The sequence below is a fragment of the Geotrypetes seraphini genome, chromosome 3, assembly GCF_902459505.1.
Source record: "Geotrypetes seraphini chromosome 3, aGeoSer1.1, whole genome shotgun sequence".
In the NCBI taxonomy this organism is placed as follows: domain Eukaryota; kingdom Metazoa; phylum Chordata; class Amphibia; order Gymnophiona; family Dermophiidae; genus Geotrypetes; species Geotrypetes seraphini.
In genome coordinates, this window is record NC_047086.1 from 298,152,874 (window position 1) to 298,174,702 (window position 21,829).

The following is a 21,829-nucleotide window of genomic DNA, read 5'->3' on the forward strand; positions in this document are numbered from 1 at the left end:
TATTCTCCACTTTAACTGGCTTGGTTCATGTTGTTGACTAATGCAGTGTTCTACTATAGGGGCTTGTAACGTTCTAGTTTTAATTCTTGATTTATGCTCATTCAATCTTATATGAATAGCACGAGACGTGCGCCCTACATAGACCAAGTTACAAGGACAGATCAACACATAGATCACTTTTTCTGTTGTACAATTTGTATATCCTGAAGCTATTCTTTTCTTTGTTTGAGGATCTGTCCATGTTGTACCTTCAATGGTGTTAACACACCATTGACAATTTCCACATTTGCCATGACTTCCTACTATGTTTGTATCTCCTGGACCCTTCTTTTGTTGGTACAATATTTGGCCAATAGTTTTTCCTCTTTTAAAAGAGAACATAGGCATCTCGGTAAAAATTTCATGCAGTTGTAAAACAGGCCAGTGATGTTTTATTTGGCTTATCAGTTCCTTCCCTGCTTCAGAGTAAGGTAATACACAAATAAGTTTGTCTATCTCCTCAGTCTCAGTTTTTTCTTGTAACAAAAGTTCTCTATTCGCATATTTGGCTCGCATATATGCATAGCGGATAGATTTTACTGGATATCCACGAGCTTGAAATCTCTCTCGCAGTTCATTAGCCGCTCTCTTAAATTCCTTAATATCTGAAGAGACTCTTCTTACTCTGAGGAATTGACTGACCGGGAGATTGAATTTTAGATGGTAGGGGTGGTAGCTAGAAAAGTGGAGTAGTGCATTACGGGAGATTGATTTTCTAAAAAGTTTTGTATTCAGTTGACTGTCTTGTTTACTTAATTCTATATCCAAAAATTCATTGGTATTCTCATGATATGTGGGAACAAACTGGAGATGAGGGTCTCTAGTATTTATCCATCCCAGAAATTGTATTAGTTCTTGTTCTGTACCCTGCCAGAGACATAGAATATCGTCTAAGAATCTTTTCCATAGCAAGATGTGTTTAAAGAAATTAGAAGGATAGATTTCATTTTCCTCAAATTTACTCATATAGAGGGTGGCCACTGAGGGGCTAAAGTGGCCCCCATGGCCACTCCTTGAGTCTGTTGATAATAGACACCCTCAAATTCAAAGTAATTATTATTGATCACCCATTGGGTCAGAGTCATAAGAAACTCTGTAGTAATTCTTTGTGTACCCTCCCTTTTAATCAATACTTCTTTAACTATATCCAAAGCTCCCTGTTGTGGAATTTTAGTATATAACGAAACCACATCCAGGGTGACTAAAAAAGTAACAGATTGTATTTGAGTATTATGAACTAAGAGTCTAAGAAGATGGGAGGAATCTTTTAAGTACGAGGGAATCTTAACTACTTCTTTTTTCAAAAAAACATCAATAAATTTTGACAAGGGTTCTAAAAGAGACCCTCGCGTATTTACTATAGGTCTACCTGGAGGGTTCTTTTGACTCTTATGTATTTTCGGGACAAAGTAAATATTAGGAGTTCTCGGATACTTTTCTAATAGAAACTGGTACTCTTTTTTGGTAAGCATACCTTCTTCATAACAGTGTGTTACAAAGTCAAAAATATCCTTCATAATTCTTTTCAAAGGGTCTTCTAGAAGGGGGCAGTAAGCTATTGTGTCAGCTAATTGTCGATTTGCTTCAATTAAATAATCTTTTTTATCCTGCATGATTATAGCTCCCCCTTTATCAGCTCTTAGTATCATGCAATCCTGTGTCTCTTTCAATTGCATCAAAGCCGTGTGTTGTTCCCAAGTTAAATTATAGAAAATTCCCTTATTTTTCATTCGTTTTTCATGCTGTGAAATCCCTTTGAGAACCAGATCTCGAAAAGTAGCTATAGCTGGGTCTATTAGACCCGGAGGAACCCATTTCGATTCTTTTTTACAAATGGACCTATCTTCAGTATCCACCATATCTCTGTTTTCTTTATTTTGAAAAAATAATTTTAATTGTAATTTTCTAAGAAATCTAAAAAATGAAATTTTTAACTGAAAAAAGTCAGGACGTTGACTAATTACATAGTTTAAACCAAGTTCCAGCACTTCTTGTTGTATTTTAGTCAGCTGTCTATGAGAGATATTAATCAGAAGTGATTCTATTTCTTTCCGTTGAATTGAGTCTTGCCTCGGCCTCTCTGCGTTCCTCTTGTTCTTCCTCTCGAGCGTGTTCCCCTTTGACCTTGTGTCCCGTCCCCCGATATTTTTATGGTGGAGGAGGTATCTGTAGAATCTCCACTAGTGACATCCGACTCTTCAGATGAAGCATTAAATGCGACTTTTTTCTTTATCGGTCCACTCATCGCTTTCTTATTCCAGGTATATACTCTACCCATTTGATAATCTTTTTCATCTCTCTTCCACTTCTTTATTTTTGTTTGTTTTATAGAGTCCCGGAACTGTATCATCTCATCTTCCATCTCATCACGTTTCTTTATGAATTCTTCCTTTTCAATTTTCTCCTTCATCTGCATTTCCATTGACACTGTTTTGGCCCGGAGTTCAAGCTTGATATCTGAGGTTGTTTCAACTAGAAGGATCATTAGATCTCTAGAACACCGATTTAGTATCGCTGTCCATTTATCCATAAATGACCTATCCGAAGTAGATAGTTTTGGTTCTTTTAACACTCGGAGGCCTCGTGGTATCATAGACTTCTTTAAGTACTGAACCATGGTGCTTCCATGCAGTTCCGCCCGTATTAATCTCTTATGTGTCTGTTCCAGCTCTATCCATGAAGATTGAGCGGAGTGGCCACCCTCTATATGAGTAAATTTGAGGAAAATGAAATCTATCCTTCTAATTTCTTTAAACACATCTTGCTATAGAAAAGATTCTTAGACGATATTCTATGTCTCTGGCAGGGTACAGAACAAGAACTAATACAATTTCTGGGATGGATAAATACTAGAGACCCTCATCTCCAGTTTGTTCCCACATATCATGAGCATACCATTGAATTTTTGGATATAGAATTAAGTAAACAAGACAGTCAACTGAATACAAAACTTTTTAGAAAATCAATCTCCCGTAATGCACTACTCCACTTTTCTAGCTACCACCCCTACCATCTAAAATTCAATCTCCCGGTCAGTCAATTCCTCAGAGTAAGAAGAGTCTCTTCAGATATTAAGGAATTTAAGAGAGCGGCTAATGAACTGCGAGAGAGATTTCAAGCTCGTGGATATCCAGTAAAATCTATCCGCTATGCATATATGCGAGCCAAATATGCGAATAGAGAACTTTTGTTACAAGAAAAAACTGAGACTGAGGAGATAGACAAACTTATTTGTGTATTACCTTACTCTGAAGCAGGGAAGGAACTGATAAGCCAAATAAAACATCACTGGCCTGTTTTACAACTGCATGAAATTTTTACCGAGATGCCTATGTTCTCTTTTAAAAGAGGAAAAACTATTGGCCAAATATTGTACCAACAAAAGAAGGGTCCAGGAGATACAAACATAGTAGGAAGTCATGGCAAATGTGGAAATTGTCAATGGTGTGTTAACACCATTGAAGGTACAACATGGACAGATCCTCAAACAAAGAAAAGAATAATAGCTTCAGGATATACAAATTGTAAAACAGAAAAAGTGATCTATGTGTTGATCTGTCCTTGTAACTTGGTCTATGTAGGGCGCACGTCTCGTGCTATTCATATAAGATTGAATGAGCATAAATCAAGAATTAAAACTAGAACGTTACAAGCCCCTATAGTAGAACACTGCATTAGTCAACAACATGAACCAAGCCAGTTAAAGTGGAGAATAATCGATCAGTTAACAGAAGGGAGGGAGGGAGTGGTAAATGTGGAAGAAATACTAAATTATAAAGAACAGCGGTGGATCTATGTTTTAAACACAGTATCCCCTTACGGGCTTAACAATGAGCTAGAGTGGATGTCGCTAGTCTAACCATGAATTTAGAATAACTTTTAACAGGAGGATTCTGCTAGACAAACATTAATTAATAAATAACTGTACGGGGCTGTCTTTTACGCTGGAGTTCACGTCATCACGTGCCCTCAGGCTTATCGGACTGCCCTAGATATTTAAATGAAAAAAACGCTGCCGCTTCTGGTGTAAAGAATTGGCGGTTACAATGGTAGTCGGTAGTGAAGAGGTAAGCAGTACGCTAGTATGTCGGTAGAGAACGATAGCTAGCTATTTATAGGAAGAGCTTTTCTTCTATCGTAAATCTATCAATAATAGTTTATTAATATGTGGCTGTGCTGGTTAATCTTGCAGGGATGAAGCCTTGAAAAAGCTATTTAGGCGAAACATGTCGGCTTGGACATCCCTTATAAACGCTGACATCTCAAGCCAAGAAGACTTAGCCACAGTTTTAAGCTAAGTATAAAAACATATATAAAAATATAAATAAATATAAAAAGTCTAAAAATATTTAGCTCTAAAAAGATTGTGAGACCCAGTGACGAGCAGACACGTAAAGCTCAGGACAATGAAAAGTTTGAGTCCTGAGTGGTGCCACTGAGGGTCGGTAAAAATCACAATATGGTTGCTTGTTTAGCAGGAAAGAAAGTATTTCTTAGCTAAATCTTTGATAAAAAAAACACTTCTGGCATTAGCCATGCCGACAGTGGCATTAGGTGCCATAAAGCACCTCTGTAACTGTGATACAGGTGCCTACATTTTTTTTCTTAACTGCTCTTTTTATAATGGCGTTTTGCACTTCAGTTAGGCGCCTAACATAAGACACCATTTATAGAATATGGGCCTTTGGGCGTATGCTGGCACCCCCCTAACTCTTCATAAACAGTTTCTACACTCAGTTTAGTCACGGTACCATACAAAAGGGTTACTTCTGCTCCTCTGCCAATTAAATCAAGCATTCTTTGTGTATTTCCCTGTGTCTGATAACTATTTAGTAAAAGGTGCCAAGTCACCTTCTCCCACTGCTCATGCAGAACCCAGAACAGGATAAATTCTGCTGCTGTACTGCATCTGGTTTTTCTTCGCTGGAGAAGCAGTGAGCTCAATTCCCTCTGTCATCGTTCTTCTCTGCCTTCTGACAGTTTTCTCCCCACAGCGGCATTCTTATCGAGCACTGCTTCAGCAACCCCTACTTGTGCCACCTCTCCATTTGCCTTTTCTTTGTTAATAATGCTTGTTTCTCTGCATTTAAAGGGAATTTTCATGTCCCCTAGCTGTCTCAGCGATAATGTAACATCTTAATCTAGGGCTCCCTGTCTAAGTGTACTTTTCAAATGCACAGGGATTCCACTCCCCCCCCACCCCCCCCACACTCTTTGAAAATTCCTTCTCCCAGTTTCTACCTGTTTTCCCTATATGAAATCCTTTATTGTGCGTTGTTTTTCCTGGCCCCCATCTAACATTTAAATTTACATCATATTACAGGTGTAACAATGTTCTCTTTCAGTGCTATATGCAAGTGATAAGCAGTAGTAGTAGTTCTCTGTGTTCTGCTGTCTAACTGAATTTCTTCCACAATTAAAAATACTGTTCATCTAATGAATCAGTAAAATCACCCTTCTAATTACTCAGGTCCTGGTTTTATTCTCTTGCTTGTAGAATAGCTCATATATACCTTTTCTTTCATCTCCTACATGTGTTCATAATACAGCAAGCCAGTGCTGTGCATTTGTCCTCTAAATCCTTTTTGAGAAAGCTTGTTAACTTCAGTAGATAAAATTTTAGCTTTAAGCTCTGTTTTCACACTTTTTTTTTTTTTTTTTTTGCTGTTTTACAGCTTCGTTAATAAAAGGCAGTCCACTTTTCCAGCTGCTGTTTCATCTACCCTGTCTTGCTCATCAAGCCTAGAGTTATGACCAGTAACTATGGTCACAAACTGACCAGGCCATAGGACTCTGCTATTTTCCCTTGAGTTTGGCTGCCAAAGCTCAGTGACTGGATCTAAGCTGTTACAGTATAGGGTCCCCTTCCTGTTCTGCTATTTTGTGCCTTTCTTAAATCCAAACGTTGCTACAAATGGCAAGTAGTTTGTATAAAACTCCTATAACAATGCATGCAAATCCAGAGCTGTTTAACTTTAAAATGTAGCATACAGGCCTGTGACATTTGCATTTAACAGTAAGGAAATATCTCACTTCTGGTACAAAATGATGTAAGCTAGTGGCTAAAAGCTTAACTTAGACTTATTAGACTTAACTTAGAGATTATTTTCTGGGGAGCGCTAGTGAGCACTATAAGAACATAAGAATTGCTACTGCTGGGACAGACCAGTGGTCCATCATGCCCAGCAGTCTGCTCACGCGGCGGCCCTTAGGTCAAGACCAGTGCCCTAACTGCGTATGTCTGGTTCAGCAGGAACTTGTCTAACTTTGTCTTGAATCCCTGGAGGGTGTTTTCCCCTATAACAGCCTCCGGAAGAGCGCTCCAGTTTTCTACCACTCTCTGGGTGAAGAAGAACTTCCTTACATTTGTATGGAATCTATCCCCTTTTAAGTACACTTCTCTCTCCGTATCCACAGGGGTTAGGGGCAGAGCCGGCCTGCAAATAATATTCAGGCCAGCTCTGACCCACCCCCTGCTTTCCCCGGCATCCCTTAAGCCTTACCTGGTAGTCTAGTGGGTTTTGGGGCAGGAGCGATCTTCCTACGATCCTGCCCCATGCAGATCACTCATAGGAAATGGCTGCCGTGAGCTCCCATCGTAGTCTCGAGAGACTATGGGAGCTCATGGCAGCCATTTTCCTATGAGTGATCTTAACGGGGCAGGAGCATAGGAAGATTGCTCCTGCCCCGAAAACCCACTAGACCCCCAGGTAAGGCTTAAGGGGGGGTCTAAGAGGGCTTAAAAATAGTCTGAAAAATGGATTTAAAAAATAGTGAATAACCAAATCCACGGATGCTGAAACCGCGGATTCGGAGGGAAAAGTGTACCTAAATTAATTGGATCTGAATAAAATGGTTTCATGTATGATAGATTAGCAAGTGCCAATGTAAAACTCTTCTCCAATATTATACAATATGCTAGTCAAATAAACAATTCACTTGTTTCAATTTGCATTTGATGCTGAAAAAGCATTTGGTAATGTTGAATGGTCGTATCTATTTAATATAATGAAGTGGTTTAGTTTTGATAAAGCATGTATTGACATGGTCAAAATACTGTATACAGCTCCAATTACCAGAATAAACATTAACGGTTCTCTTTCATATTCATTCCACCCAACTAAGAGCACTAGACAGGGTTGTCCCCTATCGCCTCTATTGTTAACATAGGGCTCCTTTTATCAAGCCACGCTAGCGGTTTAACGCGCATATTAGCGCGCGTTAAACCGCCGGCCGTGCTAGCCGCTAATGCCTGCCTTGAGCAGGCAGTAGTTTTTTTGGCCAGCGCAGGGGTTAGCGCATAATTAAAAGTTGCGTGTGCTAACCCCACTAGCACGGCTTGATAAAAGGAACCCATAGCTTTAGAACCTGTCCTGCTAGCAATAAGAAATAATCCAAATGTCGGCAGGTATCTCTGACTGCCCTGTGATATGATAACTTAGCAGATCACTATATTACTTATCTCAATATTACTGGAAGCTGCCTGCCTGAAAGCTGCTATAGCTCAATAAGTAAAAGCCCTATGCTCCTCTTCCAGAGGTCATAAGTTCAAATCCCAACCAGCTCCCCTAGCACATATTTTAATTGTGGCACTCTACCTTCCAGGTGCACCTTGATGTTCTCACAATGAGTTCACCATTGTGCAGCTGCAAACCTCCATTTGCAATGAAGTTGAAGCCATGCTAAGGTCTGAATCTTTTTTTTTTTTTTCCTGTTTTTAACTTTTTTGTAAATGAATTTATGTATGCAATCTATATATTTTTGTCATGTTCTTTCTTTGCTTTCAAGAAAGAGCTAATTGGAGCACTGTTTAGTCAGAAAAATGGGTAGCTTTTTAGCAAGAAAACTAAAGCTATGTTTTTCACGTGCTGTGCTTCAGTTAATGGATCTTTTCCTCTAATTAGCAAATAGCATTGCTCTTTGTCCATAAAAATAGAAGGTTTTGCAAGCAATATATCTGTTTTGATGTGCCCCGTTTATGTGGTGCCTTATTAAATGTATTATGAGCCTAATAAAGCAGAAATAAATCCCAGAAAGCTATTTAGCAGATTACATTAAGAATGTCCAAAGAGTGCCTAAGTTCCGTCCATAGAACTCAGATCTATTTGAAGCCCAAACTAAGCTCAAAAGTAGATCTGGTTTTCATTTGCCTATAATATAGGCATTATATGGACTCCCTAGGTTGCTCAGTGTTATGGAAATGAATCAAAGGACGCCCAAATTGAGTCTTTGCCCTAACCATGTCCATTCCATGCCCATGCCTATTGAATTAGGCATGAGTTTTAAACATGGACGTCCATTAAATTGTGGCTGTGTCTACAAAGTAGCATCTATGTCCTTTGGATGCCTAAGTACCAATTATCGTCTGTTAAGACTCTTAATTGGCTCATTGACTACTTAAATTGGACACCTAAAGCATGCCTAACTTTAGGCATGACTTTGGCGCCCTTTATAGACTCAGGGCCTAAATCTCCAACCTTTGGAAGAAAACTTTCTACAGTTTAAAGCAACAAAGACTGATTAAAAACCATACTTCTTCGATAACCACTTTGCCATGGTGGTCCAAATGCAAGTCCTATCCCAGCTAGATTACTGCAAATCCCTCTATGCTGGCATAACCTCTTCCAAGATACACAAACTCAAAATGATCCATAACATTGCAGTCAGATTGTTCTTTGGCTTAAAAAGATTTGGTCTAGTCTCTGCCTATCATCAAACACTGCACTAGTTACCTGTAAATGCATGAATGTTATTTAAACTATCCTGCATGGTTTATCATACTTTCAACAGCAACTCACCTGAGCAAATAATTCACGTGTTCTACAACTCCTTTGCCTCAACCAGAATCAACAACACCCAACAGCTGATTATCTCATCCAAGGGAGTGAAATATAAACTAACGTTCAACTCCCTTTTCACCTATATGGCCACAAAAACCTGGAACATCCTTCCTATACCCATAAGGACTGAGACAAATTATCTCAACTTCAGGAAAAGCTGAAATCCTACTTGTTTGACACATCCCCTGCCACTCAATAACTGTACCTCCCTTTGAGCTATGAATTGACGTCATTGTCTGCCTTCCATTTGTGAACCTGTATTCTTATCCTGCAACTGTATACAGTGCTTCCCCACGAATTTGCGGTCCCGGTCATTCATGGTATTTTCCGACCGCAAATAACCGTGTAGGAGAGGGCAGCTGAAGAGGCAGGAGAGGGCAGCCGGAGCGCCGGCGAGTGAAGGAAATCACTTGCGGTATGCTCCGACCACCTCTTCCTGTACTAAAGTCGGGCCTCGCCAATCAAGAGCTGCGTGTTAAAGCTGCCCTCTCCTGCCTCTCTGGCTGCCCTCTCCTGGAATGGAACTCCTGCGAATATTGGGGGAGTACTGTATTCCCCTATGCATTGCATCTCTCGTCAACATTGCCTCTTCTTGCAAACAGGTATCTTTTCTCTCTGATGTGCTGTAACTTCTATCCCTAGCTCTATATGGGCCTCTTGTTTGGCTGGAGCCATTGTCAAATTTCATTGATCAGTTTCTTCAACCCTTTGGGGGTAAGACTTTTTCCTATATCAGAGAATCAACTGATTTCCTTAAAAATTGAGAATATTCCATTTGTAAACATTTTTGAAACATGGATGGTAACATTGAATGTACAATCCCTTTACACAGTAATCCCACAGGAGGAAGCACTGCAGATGTTGGCTGAAGTGTTGAATAACAAGATGAGAACCCCAGAGTATCCACATAATTCTTGGTGGATTTAACAAGGATAGCTATGTGTGAATTTTTTATTTTTACTTTTGAGGGCACGCATTATAAACAAGCATCTAGTGTGGCCATGGTGGCGTCCATAGCAAATCTTTTTATGTCCAAATTTGAAACACAATGGATCTTGAATTCTCTGTTTAAGGAATGGGCTTCACAATGGACTAGATTTATTGATGATATTTTCTTTTTCTGGTTAGGTAGTCAAATACTACTGGGGGATTTTGTGAAGTGGTTAAAAGATTGCCATCCAAAAATTCAATTTATGAAGCAGAGTAGCACTGAGAGGATGACTTTTCTTGATGTAGTCCTCACACGAGTGGATAACACCTTGACCACCATGGTCCACAGAAAGAAAACAGACAAAAACAGTATTTACACTTTTAACAGTTTTTTTTATCCCCCACATTTGAAAAATAATTTACTGATATCAGTTCTCACAATATAGACATTTGTGTCCCTCCAAGGATGAATTTAAGAGACAGTCACTAGTACAGGAGAATTTACAACAGCGGGGGTACCCTACAGGGGTAATTCACAGGGCTTATGAGAGGGCCCTGTATGCCAACCAGGAGTTGATGTTGATAGAAGAATGCAGGAAGAACTGGGAGGAAGCTATCAGATGTGTTGTAAAGTTCAATTCAAGATCTCAAGTCTGCAGAATTATATGGCGACATTGGTCTTTAGTGACCATGTTGCCTAAGTTCTCTGGATAACAATTACAATTTGCCTATAGAAGGAGGAGCAATTTGAAAGAAATTCTAAGCCCTGCGGATCTGAGAAATAGAACTGCTGAGGAAAGACCAGTTGGGAGTCCTAAGCCTTGTGGGCATTTTATGAATTGTTGACAGTATTTGAGTTCACAAATCCTGTGACTCAAAAACATTATGTTTTAAGACATATATAATATCATGTGACTCTGACTTTGTTGTATACTGTATTTTTTGCCCATGTTCAAAACTATACATAGGGTAAACCTCAAGAAAATTGTGCCTGTGGTTAAATGAACACCACAGCGCCCTTACTAGGAGCAATTTACAGGCGCCCATTGTACAGCATTGTATTGAATCCATGCACTATTTTTCCAACTGGAGTGTTTGGCAATAGATCATATTCTGGTGGGAACCAGAGGGGTAACAGATGTTTAGTCCTACAACAGAGGGAACAATTTTGGATGCATGAATTAGATACAGTGACTCCAAGAGGTCTAAATTCGAACATAGACTGGTTTTACTTTTACTAAATGGTTGTGTTCATTATCATCCTTCGGTTTTTCTTTACTTTTTCATACTGCATGGGCTGAAAAATTGCATGATCAATTCAAACCTTGCCACGGCTGGTTCTCGACGAATGTGAGACTGGCCAATCCTTTCATCCCAGTGTGATGAAATGGATGATGATTGGTAGCAGTCCAGTATAAATTGCTGAAATGCCATGCTGTGAATAGAATGTCGACGGAAAGAGAACATGCCTCAATGAGTATGAGAATGAAGTTTGTGATCTTTTAGCATAAAGTTCTGTAGGTAATAGTAAGATCTTTAACATTTTACAGATCTATACTGGTGCTAACAGTGACATTTTTTTTCTGCCCTGAAGAAGTGGTCTGTGTACCGTAAAACATTGGCTTTGGACACAGGGACTATGAACTTTAAAGCATAATAGAAGTGTTTTTTTCAGATTAGGTTGCTGATAGGATTTTTTATTCATTATATCCGAGCACATTCTAATAACTTGGCGCTAGCCTCCCTGATGAAATTTTATATGCCGATGATGTGGTGGTTGGGCCTTTTGTTTGCTCACCTATTGCCTGAGGCTTTTTCTTTTGGCAAGGGTGAACTCGGTGTTTGTAGTGGAGAGTTGTATTTTTGTTATACCTCTTGTTTGTAAATTACCTGGATAAGAATGATACAGAAATCCTGATTAGATTTAACTATTTGGTTAAACAATCTCTTTAAAATTCAAGAATCTACCATCAATTGGAAGAAATGGCAACTGCTTGGTATTTGGACTGTTGGTCAACTCTTCAATGGATCCTCCTGGATTCCCTTTGATACCATATGTAGATAACATAATTTACCTAAAGAACAATACTTCCAATGGTTACAGTTAAAACACTGTCTATTGATCACACTATCTACTGAGATTTGGAATATATTATCACCATCAAATAAATTAGTCTACACTAAAGGTGACGCTTCAAAATGTTGCAAAATCATTCAAAAATTGAAATTCATTGATCTCTATGGTTTGGAATCTTCATGGGAAAAAGACTTCAATATTTCTTTACCTAAAGAACTTTGTTAAGAAATATGGATTTCAGCATCCGCATAACAATCCTTCTGTTTTCTATATCACAAAGCATATTGGACACCATACCAGTTGTCCAAATGTAAATCATCTAATGGAAAGAGATATTGGACTTGTAATAATGATGCAGGTAATCTACCTCGTATGCTTTTTCAGGAATTTTGAAACTCCGTCTGGACCACCATTTAAGAAATTCTACAAATATCATTATCCTATATGGTCATTATAGTTGGCCTTCATGGATTACAAACCCAAGCTAACGGACAGTAAAACTAAACTATAATGCTTTATGCTGATCATAGGTATTAGAACTATGCACAGCTCCTAGAAAGACTTAGCTGTTGATTATATGTGCTGGTAGAATTCACGGTGTGTAACTGCTAAATTTGAGAGAGATGTAGCTGAAAAGAATACAGTACTATTAGGAACTATGATATTGTATGGTTTCCATTACAAAATTATACTTCTATGCTTTGATAAGCTTCAATTGTCAAGTACCTTTTAAGTCGTGTTTCATTCATAGATATTAATCCAAATATAATGTTAAATCTATCATATACTTTGAATTTTATCATCTGAGTACTGTACCGTTACATATTGAGGGGCATTTTTGATAGGATGTCTGAGTTTGGACATTGTGGGAAAGACATCCGGAAATCTAGTAGAGAAAATGTCCATTTTCAAAACAGCAAGATGTTTGGTGTTTTTTAATGACCTATCTGGATGTTTTGACGACTATCCTTTTTGGTCATTTTCAAATACAAAGATGTCCAAATGAAAAATGCACAAAAACAAGCTATTTGGTCAGCCATACAGTTCATGTTCTTAGCAAACTTACCGCACAGACATCTGAGTAGAGGGGCACTCTGGGAGGTACTGCAGTAAATGTTACATTAAAAAGTCCCAGGAACAATTAGGACAAGAACAAATGAATATATCTGATATTTTGGAAAGATCTGATAAAGAAATAGTGACCCCAGCAACTTTACTTCTGACAGTAGCTCTCGCACAGATAAAAACTGGTTGCTGAGACTTTTCTTTAAAAAGAAGCAAAAATAATTTTTAGGCTGTAAAATACAGATGTTTCCAGATTTGGCTAAGGAAACCCTGAGAAGGAGACGTGAATTTTTGTTAAGGAAACCTGGTGTTATAGCTCTAGGGGCGACATTTTACTTGCGACATCCTTGTAAATGTGTAATTATTTATCATTCACATAAATTTGTTTTCTTTGAACCATCGCAACTGACAACTTTTCTCTCAACTTCATATTTGGAGAAAGAGGGAACATGAGTGCTCAATTTAAGTAAGAAAGGTGTATTATTCTAAGTTAACTAGCTATTATTGCAATAATTTTACTTTGTTTGTTATTATTCGCCTCTTATCCATCTTGGATCTATTAGAGGACTTGAGTTGGAATTCAAACTTATTATTGTTACCTTATATAATGTTTATCCTTATATTTTGTTTTTCTTGCTGAATTTCCTTTCTGTACAAGTTAGTCTTGATTATATTGAAAATTCAATAAATATATATACAGATAAAAAATCCCAGGAACACATCACTATAACTAATTTATATTGTATAGTGAGCCCTCCAAAACACGCCCAAAACTTACTGTACCCATATATACACTACAACAATAACTCTTATGCCTGCAGGTGTCATCTTTATGTAGGATTTGGGTGGAGTTTGGAGGGCCCACTACACAATATAAGCAGGTTATATTGGGACTTTTAAATATGATATTCACTGCAGTACCCCCTAGATGAGCCATCTCTCCTGCAGCGATCAGCCCTCCCCAGGCGATTACGATCATGCAGGGGGGAACCCAAGCCCTCCTGCCCGGTGACACCCCGAACCCCCAACAGCATCGGGGCAAGAGGAAGCCCGAGCCCTCTTGCCCCACCAGTCCCGAACGTCCCTACCAGCTTCAGGGCAAGAGGGAGCCCAAGCCCTCTTGCCCCAGTGATCTCTAACCACCCCTCCCCCCACCAATTATGATGGGGCCAGGAGGGAGCCAAGCTCTCCTGGCCATGACCCCCCCTACAAGATCAGGCAGGAGGAAGCCCAACTTCCAGGCCCTCCTGCCCTCGACGCACCCCCCGCCCCAGCCGACCCCTCGATTCCCCCCCATCCCCAATTCCCCTGTACCTTTAAATCATTGGCCAGACGGACGGGTGCCAAGTCCGGCCGGCTGGCAGACCAGCCATCTTTTGGATGGCTGGCCTTAGGGTCTGATTAGCCCAGGTGGCTCAAACCTCGCCCACAGGTGGGGCCTGAGGTGCCTGGGCCAACCGGTATAGGCCTAGTATGCTTAGGCTAGACATTTTCCCTGCTTCTACTTTCAACGTTTAAGGCCTTAGGCCAAAAGGGGATTAGACATTTTTTTTAAAAATTATGCCCCTCAACATCTATGGTGCTAATTATGAGCCCTTCAAAACTCACCAAAACCCTACTATACTGCCATATAGGTGCCACCTGCAGCCATAAGTGCTAGTGGGTGGTAGACAGGTAGTTATAGTAGATTTGGGGGCGTTTAGGAGGGCTCGCCATAAATGGTATATGGTGAGATTTATATCTGGCACCTTTTATGTAAAGTTCACAGCAGTGCACTCTAAGATGCCCGCTGCTCTGTTGGCATGTCCTTGTAGCCAGTCCATTACATGCTGGCCCCTCCTACTTCCAAATAGTCTGGATTTGGATGGTTTCAACTTGTATATTTCTTTGGTTGAAAGTGGGGTATAAAGTTAAGTATTCTAAGGGCTGAACGTCCTATCAACCTAGATGTCCAAGTAGGCAATTTCCACAAAAAAAATATTTTGGGATGTCTAGTGGTTCAGCTTTCAATAACTGATGTTTCTGTGTTTCTGACTTTGGACGTTTAGTGGGAAATGTCAAATCGGACTTGGATGTCCTTTATGAAAATAGCCCTCCACGTCTGTATGAATTAGGACTTGGATGTCCTTTTTGAAAATAGCCCTCCACGTCTGTAGGTAGCATGTAGTTGGTTTCTAAATATTATATTGTATTTCTTTGATATGGCTCTTCAGCAGGTCTCTTCTTCAATTGTAGAGATTCCAGTGTTCCACTTGTGTGGGAAAAGACTGATGAACCCGAGGTAGTCTTCCAGGAATTTGAAGATCTGTTTTCTAAAACTGCTGTTAAGGAAAGGAAAAAACCCATTTCTGACACTATCACCAAGACAAAGGCTAAACAAGTGAGTATTCCTTTTCAATTTGTACTCCTCAGTACCATTATAGCATTATACCATTATTACTTCCCTTGATAAATTTAAAAGTAACTTGAAGGCCTTTCTTTTTAAAGACGCTTTCGGTGTATAATAGTCCTTCTAAGGACGGTAATGGAAATCAGTTCCTTGCCATTTTTTATTCATTTTTAGCCTATTTTACAAAATACTAGACTATTTATTTTATTGTTCCCCTTACTTTTGTTTTGGTCCTTCTCCCCCTCTTTTCTTTATACAAATTTAATTTCTGCCCTTTTCCATCATGTATCGGTAAGTTAATGTTTGTCAGTGTGTTAAAATGTTTGTAGTATCATTTGTAATTTGTTTTTATCGTACGTCCTTTTTATACTTTGTTTTTATATTATGTAAAACTGCTTTGAATTCTGATAAGGTGGTATATCAAATTTTTAAATAAACCTGAAACCTGATGACAGACACATTTCTAAAATGAATATGCTATAAGGCCAACACAAAATTCTCATTCTAAGTGATTTTGAAAAGTTAAGTAAACAGACTACCATTTTAGACTGACGTCTGTCTGTCTCTGTTTATCTCTCAGTATGTGTATATTATATATGTTTGTCTTTCCATTGGTTAGCTGCCATGTTTTTAAAGTCTTCCCATTTGCCCATTTATTTGAGCCCAAAAGAATTAATTTGCAAATGAATGAAAAACCTTGGAATGAAATTGGAGGAAAATGATCATTTACGTTCAGAGTATTTGGCATCCAATACTGCTCAAGTTGGGCATGAACTGGAAGTTGCATGTAGCAATGACATGGCTTTGATAGCAATTATAGTATCTTGTAAGCCTAGCAAATCATTTTTGAATCATGTAGCTTTATATGTCAGTTTCTGTGGTAGGTATGAAGCAAACATCACAAATCTAACTTGCATTTTTTCATGGTAAAGACTAAAAATTTAACACAGATATTGTGGAAATTGCTGAGAATTTTAAGCACCGTATTTTCACGTAGATAATGCGCACCCGTGTAAAACACGCACACGGGTATAACGCGCGGAAAACACAAATTTATGTACAGAAATTTTTATATACCGCGCACACCTGTATACCGCGCATGCTGCCCGACTCTCCCGTCGCCACCCGACTCTCCTTTCGCCCGCCCCGACTCTCCTCTCCCCCTTGAAGTCCTGTCCCTACCCTGAAAGCCTGATGCCCCCCCGACGTCCGATTCACCCCCCCCGCAGGACAGCTCGCACCCCTACCCTGAAGGACCGCTCGCACGCACTCCCACCCGCACCCCTACCCTGAAGGACCGTTCGCACCCCCACAGCCTCCCGACCCCCCCCCCCATCATGTAGAAGCTCCTACCGGTGTCCTGCTGCTTTCTCTTGGCGGTCCCGGCCCTTCCGTGAGCCCTGCGCCTGTGCTGCTTCCTCTTCCAGAGGTTCGCCCTTTCTCTAACATCAATCCCTCTTGCCCCCCCCGACTCCCCGACACGATCGGGGCAAGAGGCAGCTCAAGCCCTCTTGCCCCCCGACACGATCGGGGCAAAAGGGAGCCCAAGCCCTCTTGCCCCGCCAACTCCCCAACTCCCCGACAATATCGGGCCAGGAGGGAGCCCAAACCCTCCTGGCCACGGCGACCCCATACCCCCACCCCGCACTACATTACGGCAGGAGGGATCCCAGGCCCTCCTGCCCTCGACGCAAACCCCCCCTCCCCCCAATGACCGCTCCCCCAAGAACCTCTGACCGCCCCCCCAGCCGACCCGCGACCCCCCTGGCCAACCCCCACGACCCCCCCACCCCCCTTCCCTGTACCTTTGTGTAGTTGGCCGCACAGACGGGAGCCAAACCCGCCTGTCCGGCAGGCAGCCAACGATGGAATGAGGCCGGATTGGCCCATCTGTCCCAAAGCTCCGCCTACTGGTGGGGCCTAAGGTGCCTGGGCCAATCAGAATAGGTCCGGGAGCCTTAGGTCCCTCCTGGAGGCAGGGCCTGAGGCACATGGGGGGTCGCGGGTCGGCTGGGGGGGCGGTTGGAGTTTCTTGGGAGAGGGCGGTCATTGGGGGGAGGGGGGTTTGCGTCGAGGGCAGGAGGGCCTGGGATCCCTCCTGCCTGTAATGTAGTGCGGGGTGGGGGTAGGGGGTCGCCGTGGCCAGGAGGGTTTGGGCTCCCTCCTGGCCCGATATTGTCGGGGAGTTGAGGAGTCAGCAGGGCAAGAGGGCTTGGGCTCCCTTTTGCCCCTATTATGTGGGGGGGCAAGAGGGCTTGATCGTGTCGGGGGTGCCGCGGTTGGCTGGGGCAAGAGAGCTTGAGCTCTCTCTTGCCCCGATCGTGTCAGGGAGTCGGCGGGGCAAGAGGGCTTGACGTTAAAGAAAGGGCGAACCGCCGGAAGAGGAAGCAGCAGGCGCAGGACTCACAGAAGGGCCGGGACCGCCAAGAGGAAGCTGCAGGACACCGGTAGGAGCTTCTACATGATGGGAGGGGGGTCGGGAGGCTGTGGGGGTGCGAGCGGTCCTTCAGGGTGGGGGTGCGGGTGGGAGTGCGTGCGAGCGGTCCTTCGGGGTGGGGGTGCGGGTGCGTGTGAACGGTCCTTCGGGGTGGAGGTGCGAGCGGTCCTGCGGAGGGGGGGTGAATCGGACGTTGGGGGGGGGGGAACTATGTAAAAAAAATTTTATATAGCGCGCTCACGCGTATACCGCGCAAGGTTATGCACGGTTTGTAAAAACACGCATAACATGCACGTTATATGCGTGAAAATACGGTACTTCTTCCAGCTTTTACTGTTTCCAAATAATGTTGTATCCTAGCTATTGCAAGTAACAGCATTTGCCTTTTCTTTGTTAGCAGTGTATTTTTAGAGGGCATTGTCATGTTCCCTAGATGTGTTGGTGATAGTGAAAACTCAGGCTCCTCATTTAAGTATGCTTTTCAAATACACAGGGATTCCCCACAGTTTGACCAGCCCTTCTGAGAATTTATTCACAGGAAACAATTTCTAGCATTAAGAAAAGGGTTCATCATACCACATCTGTTTTTGTTCAGATTTGGTTCTAAGGATCCCTATTCATTATGCCTGCTTACTACTTTCTTTAGTAGAGCAGGTTTTTTTATGGATCAGCATTGGGCAGAATAGGAACACAGACATCATGGACCCTATACAGCCATTTTGATTTCTTTATGCTAATTTTTACTAGAATATCATATTGAAATAATCGGTTATTTACAAAGATATATCACAGATATCCAAATTAGACCTTTTTTTAAGGGTGTGATTCTAAAAGCTGTACACCTCCTTAAATTATAAAAAGTGAATATTACAAGTTAAAAGGGAGGAAGGGGGTGGGGTAGAGGGGTTAAAACTTAGCACCTACTGATGAGACTAAGAGGAAGCAAGATCAAGAATCTAAAAGTGTTTGGATTTTTTTTTTTCAGTTTTATACATTCTGTTTTGCTATTTTTACCTTGCTGCTGCTTAGTAAATAGGCTCTCTTGTCAGGCATCACACATGGTGCATCATGCTATGAATAAGTCACATATAGAAATTACCCTGCTGCACACAGTCCAAGGATGGCCATGTTATCTTTTTGTGGTTGTCTGATGCTTCGCTGAGAAGATATTCTCTCACCTTAAGAGAATAATTTCAACTTTGAGACATTTCTGGATCCAGAAGGTCTAGAAAACTTCAGAACTGTGTCAAATATCCCGTAATTAAAAATGTTTTGCCCTACAATTGTGGCATTTTATCAAAATATATTTGTTGGATCTTTCTAGTTTAACTTTTACTCCAGCTCCAGCACTGAGATCTCTTGTTAATAACTTGAAATTTCTAAGGTGAGCACAGGAATCCATCAAGATGTCCTTCCTGATCAGCACAGAAGTTGGTTAGATGTGATATTTGATTCATAAGAACTGCCACTGCAGGGTCAGATCAGTGGTTCATCGTGCCCAGCAGTCTGCTCATGCAGCAGCCCCTAGATCAAAGACCAGTGGTCTAAATGAGCCCAGCCTCACCTGAGTACTTTCCAGTTGAGCAGGAACTTGTTCAACTTTGTCTGGAATACCTGGAAGGTGTTTTCCCCTACAACAGACTCCGGAAGAGCGTTCCAGTTTTCTACAACTTTCTGGGTGAAGAAGAACTTCCTTACGTTCGTATGGAATCTATCCCCTTTCAACTTTAGAGAGTGCCCTCTCGTTCTCCCTTCCTTGGAGAAGGGTGAACAACCTGTCTTTATCTACTAAGTCTATTCCCTTCAGTATCTTGAATGAAGAAAAAAAAATAGAAAAATGGAATTGCTAGGCTAAAGATGCTGGGAACCAATATGTGGAGAGTGATGAGGAGAAAGAAAATGTGTTTAACAAATACTTCTGTTCTGTGTTCACAGAAGAAAATCCTGGAGAAGGACCAAAATTGTCTGGCAAAGTTATACGAGAAAATGGAGTAGATTCTGCGCCGTTCACAGAGGAGGGTGTTTATGAGCAACTTGAAAAACTGAAGGTGGACAAAGCGATGGGACTAGACGGGATCAATCCCAGGATACTAAAGGAGTTCAGAGAGGTTCTGGCGAGTCCTATTAAAGACTTGTTCAACAAATCTCTGGAGACGGGAGTGATTCCTGGGGATTGGAGGAGAGCGGATGTGGTCCCTATTCATAAAAATGGTCACAGGGATGAAGCAGGAAACTACAGGCCGGTGAGCCTCACTTCAGTTATTGGAAAAATAATGGAAGTGTTGCTGAAAGAAAGAATAGTGTACTTTCTTGAATCTAATGGGTTACCGATCCGAGGCAACGTGGCTTTACAAAAGGTAAATCGTGCCAAACGAACCTGATTGAATTTTTTGATTGGGTGACCAGAGAGCTGGATCGAGGACATATGCTAGATGTAATTTACTTGGATTTCAGCAAAGCCTTTGATACAGTTCCTCATAGGAGGCTGTTGAACAAATTTGAAGGGCTGAAGTTAGGACCCAAAGTGGTGAACTGGGTCAGAAACTGGCTGTCGGACAGACGCCAGAGGGTGGTGTTAATGGGAGTCGCTCGAAGAAAGGAAAGATGAGTAGTGGAGTCCTTCATGGATCGATGCTGGGGCCAATCCTGTTCAATATGTTTGTGAGTGACATTGCTGAAGGGTTAGAAGGAAAAGTGTGCATTTTTGCAGATGTTACCAAGATTTGTAACAGAGTAGACACCGAAGAGGGAGTGGAAAATATGAAAAAAGATCTGCGAAAGTTAGAGGAATGGTCTAATGCATGGGTGTCAAAGTCCCTCCTGAAGGTCCACAATCCAGTCGAGTTTTCAGGATTTCCCCAATGAATATGCATGAGATCTATTTGCATGCACTGCTTTCATTGTATGCTAATAGATCTCATGCATATTCATTGGGGAAATCGTGAAAACCCGACTGGATTGCGGCCCTCGAGGAGGGACTTTGACATCCCTGGTCTAATGCCTGGCAACTAAAATTCAATGCAAAGAAATGCTGAGTAATACATTTGGGGATTAATAATAGGAAGGAATCGTATATGCTGGGAGGAGAGAAGCTGATATGCACAGACGGGGAGAGGGACCTTGGGGTGATAGTGTCCGAAGATCTAAAACAGTGTGAAAAGGCAGTGGCTGCTTCCAGAAGGATGCTGGGCTGTATAAAGAGAGGCGTAGTCAGTAGAAGGAAGAAGGTGTTGATACCCCTGTACAGGTCATTGGTAAGGCCCCACTTGAGTATTGTGTTCAGTTTTGGAGACCGTATCTGGCGAAGAATGTAAGAAGGGCTTGAGGCGGTCCAGAGGAAGGCGACGAAAATGATAGGAGGCTTGCGCCAGAAGACGTATGAGGAGACTGGAAGCCCTGAATATGTATACCCTAGAGGAAAGGAGAGACAGGGGAGATATGATTCAGACGTTCAAATACTTGAAGGGTATTAACGTAGAACAAAATATTTTCCAGAGAAAGGAAAATGGTAAAACCAGAGGACATAATTTGAGGTTGAGGGGTGGTAGATTCAGGGGCAATGTTAGAAAATTCTACTTTACGGAGAGGGTAGTGGATGCCTGGAATGCGCTCCCGAGAGAGGTGGTGGAGAGTAAAACTGTGACTGAGTTCAAAGAAGCGTGGAATGAACACAGAGGATTTAGAATCAGAAAATAATATTAAATATTGAACTAAGGCCAGTACTGGGCAGACTGTATATGGCAGTTTGGTGGAGGATGGGCTGGGGAGGGCTTCAATGGCTGGGAGGGTGTAGATGGGCTGGAGTAAGTCTTAACAGAGATTTCGGCAGTTGGAACCCAAGCACAGTACCAGGTAAAGCTTTGGATTCTTGCCCAGAAATAGCTAAGAAGAAAAAATAAAAAAATTTAAATTGAATCAGGTTGGGCAGACTGGATGGACCATTCGGGTCTTTATCTGCCGTCATCTACTATGTTACTATGTCCCCTCTCAATCTCCTCTTTTCGAGGGAGAAGAGGCCCAGTTTCTCTAATCTCTCACTGTACGGCAACTCC

At 41.5% G+C, this 21,829-nt stretch overlaps 1 protein-coding gene across 7 annotated transcripts in view; it reads left to right on the forward strand.

The window, feature by feature from the left end:
- The window catches only part of FMN2 (formin 2), a 587,410-nt gene that overhangs the window by 163,337 nt on the left and 402,244 nt on the right, over window positions 1–21,829 (forward strand). For all 7 annotated transcript variants that reach the window (XM_033938052.1, XM_033938050.1, XM_033938054.1 and 4 more), the window contains exon 7: window positions 15,187–15,331. In XM_033938052.1, coding sequence (XP_033793943.1) covers window positions 15,187–15,331 — 145 coding nt within the window. The remainder of the gene's footprint in view (window positions 1–15,186; window positions 15,332–21,829) is intronic.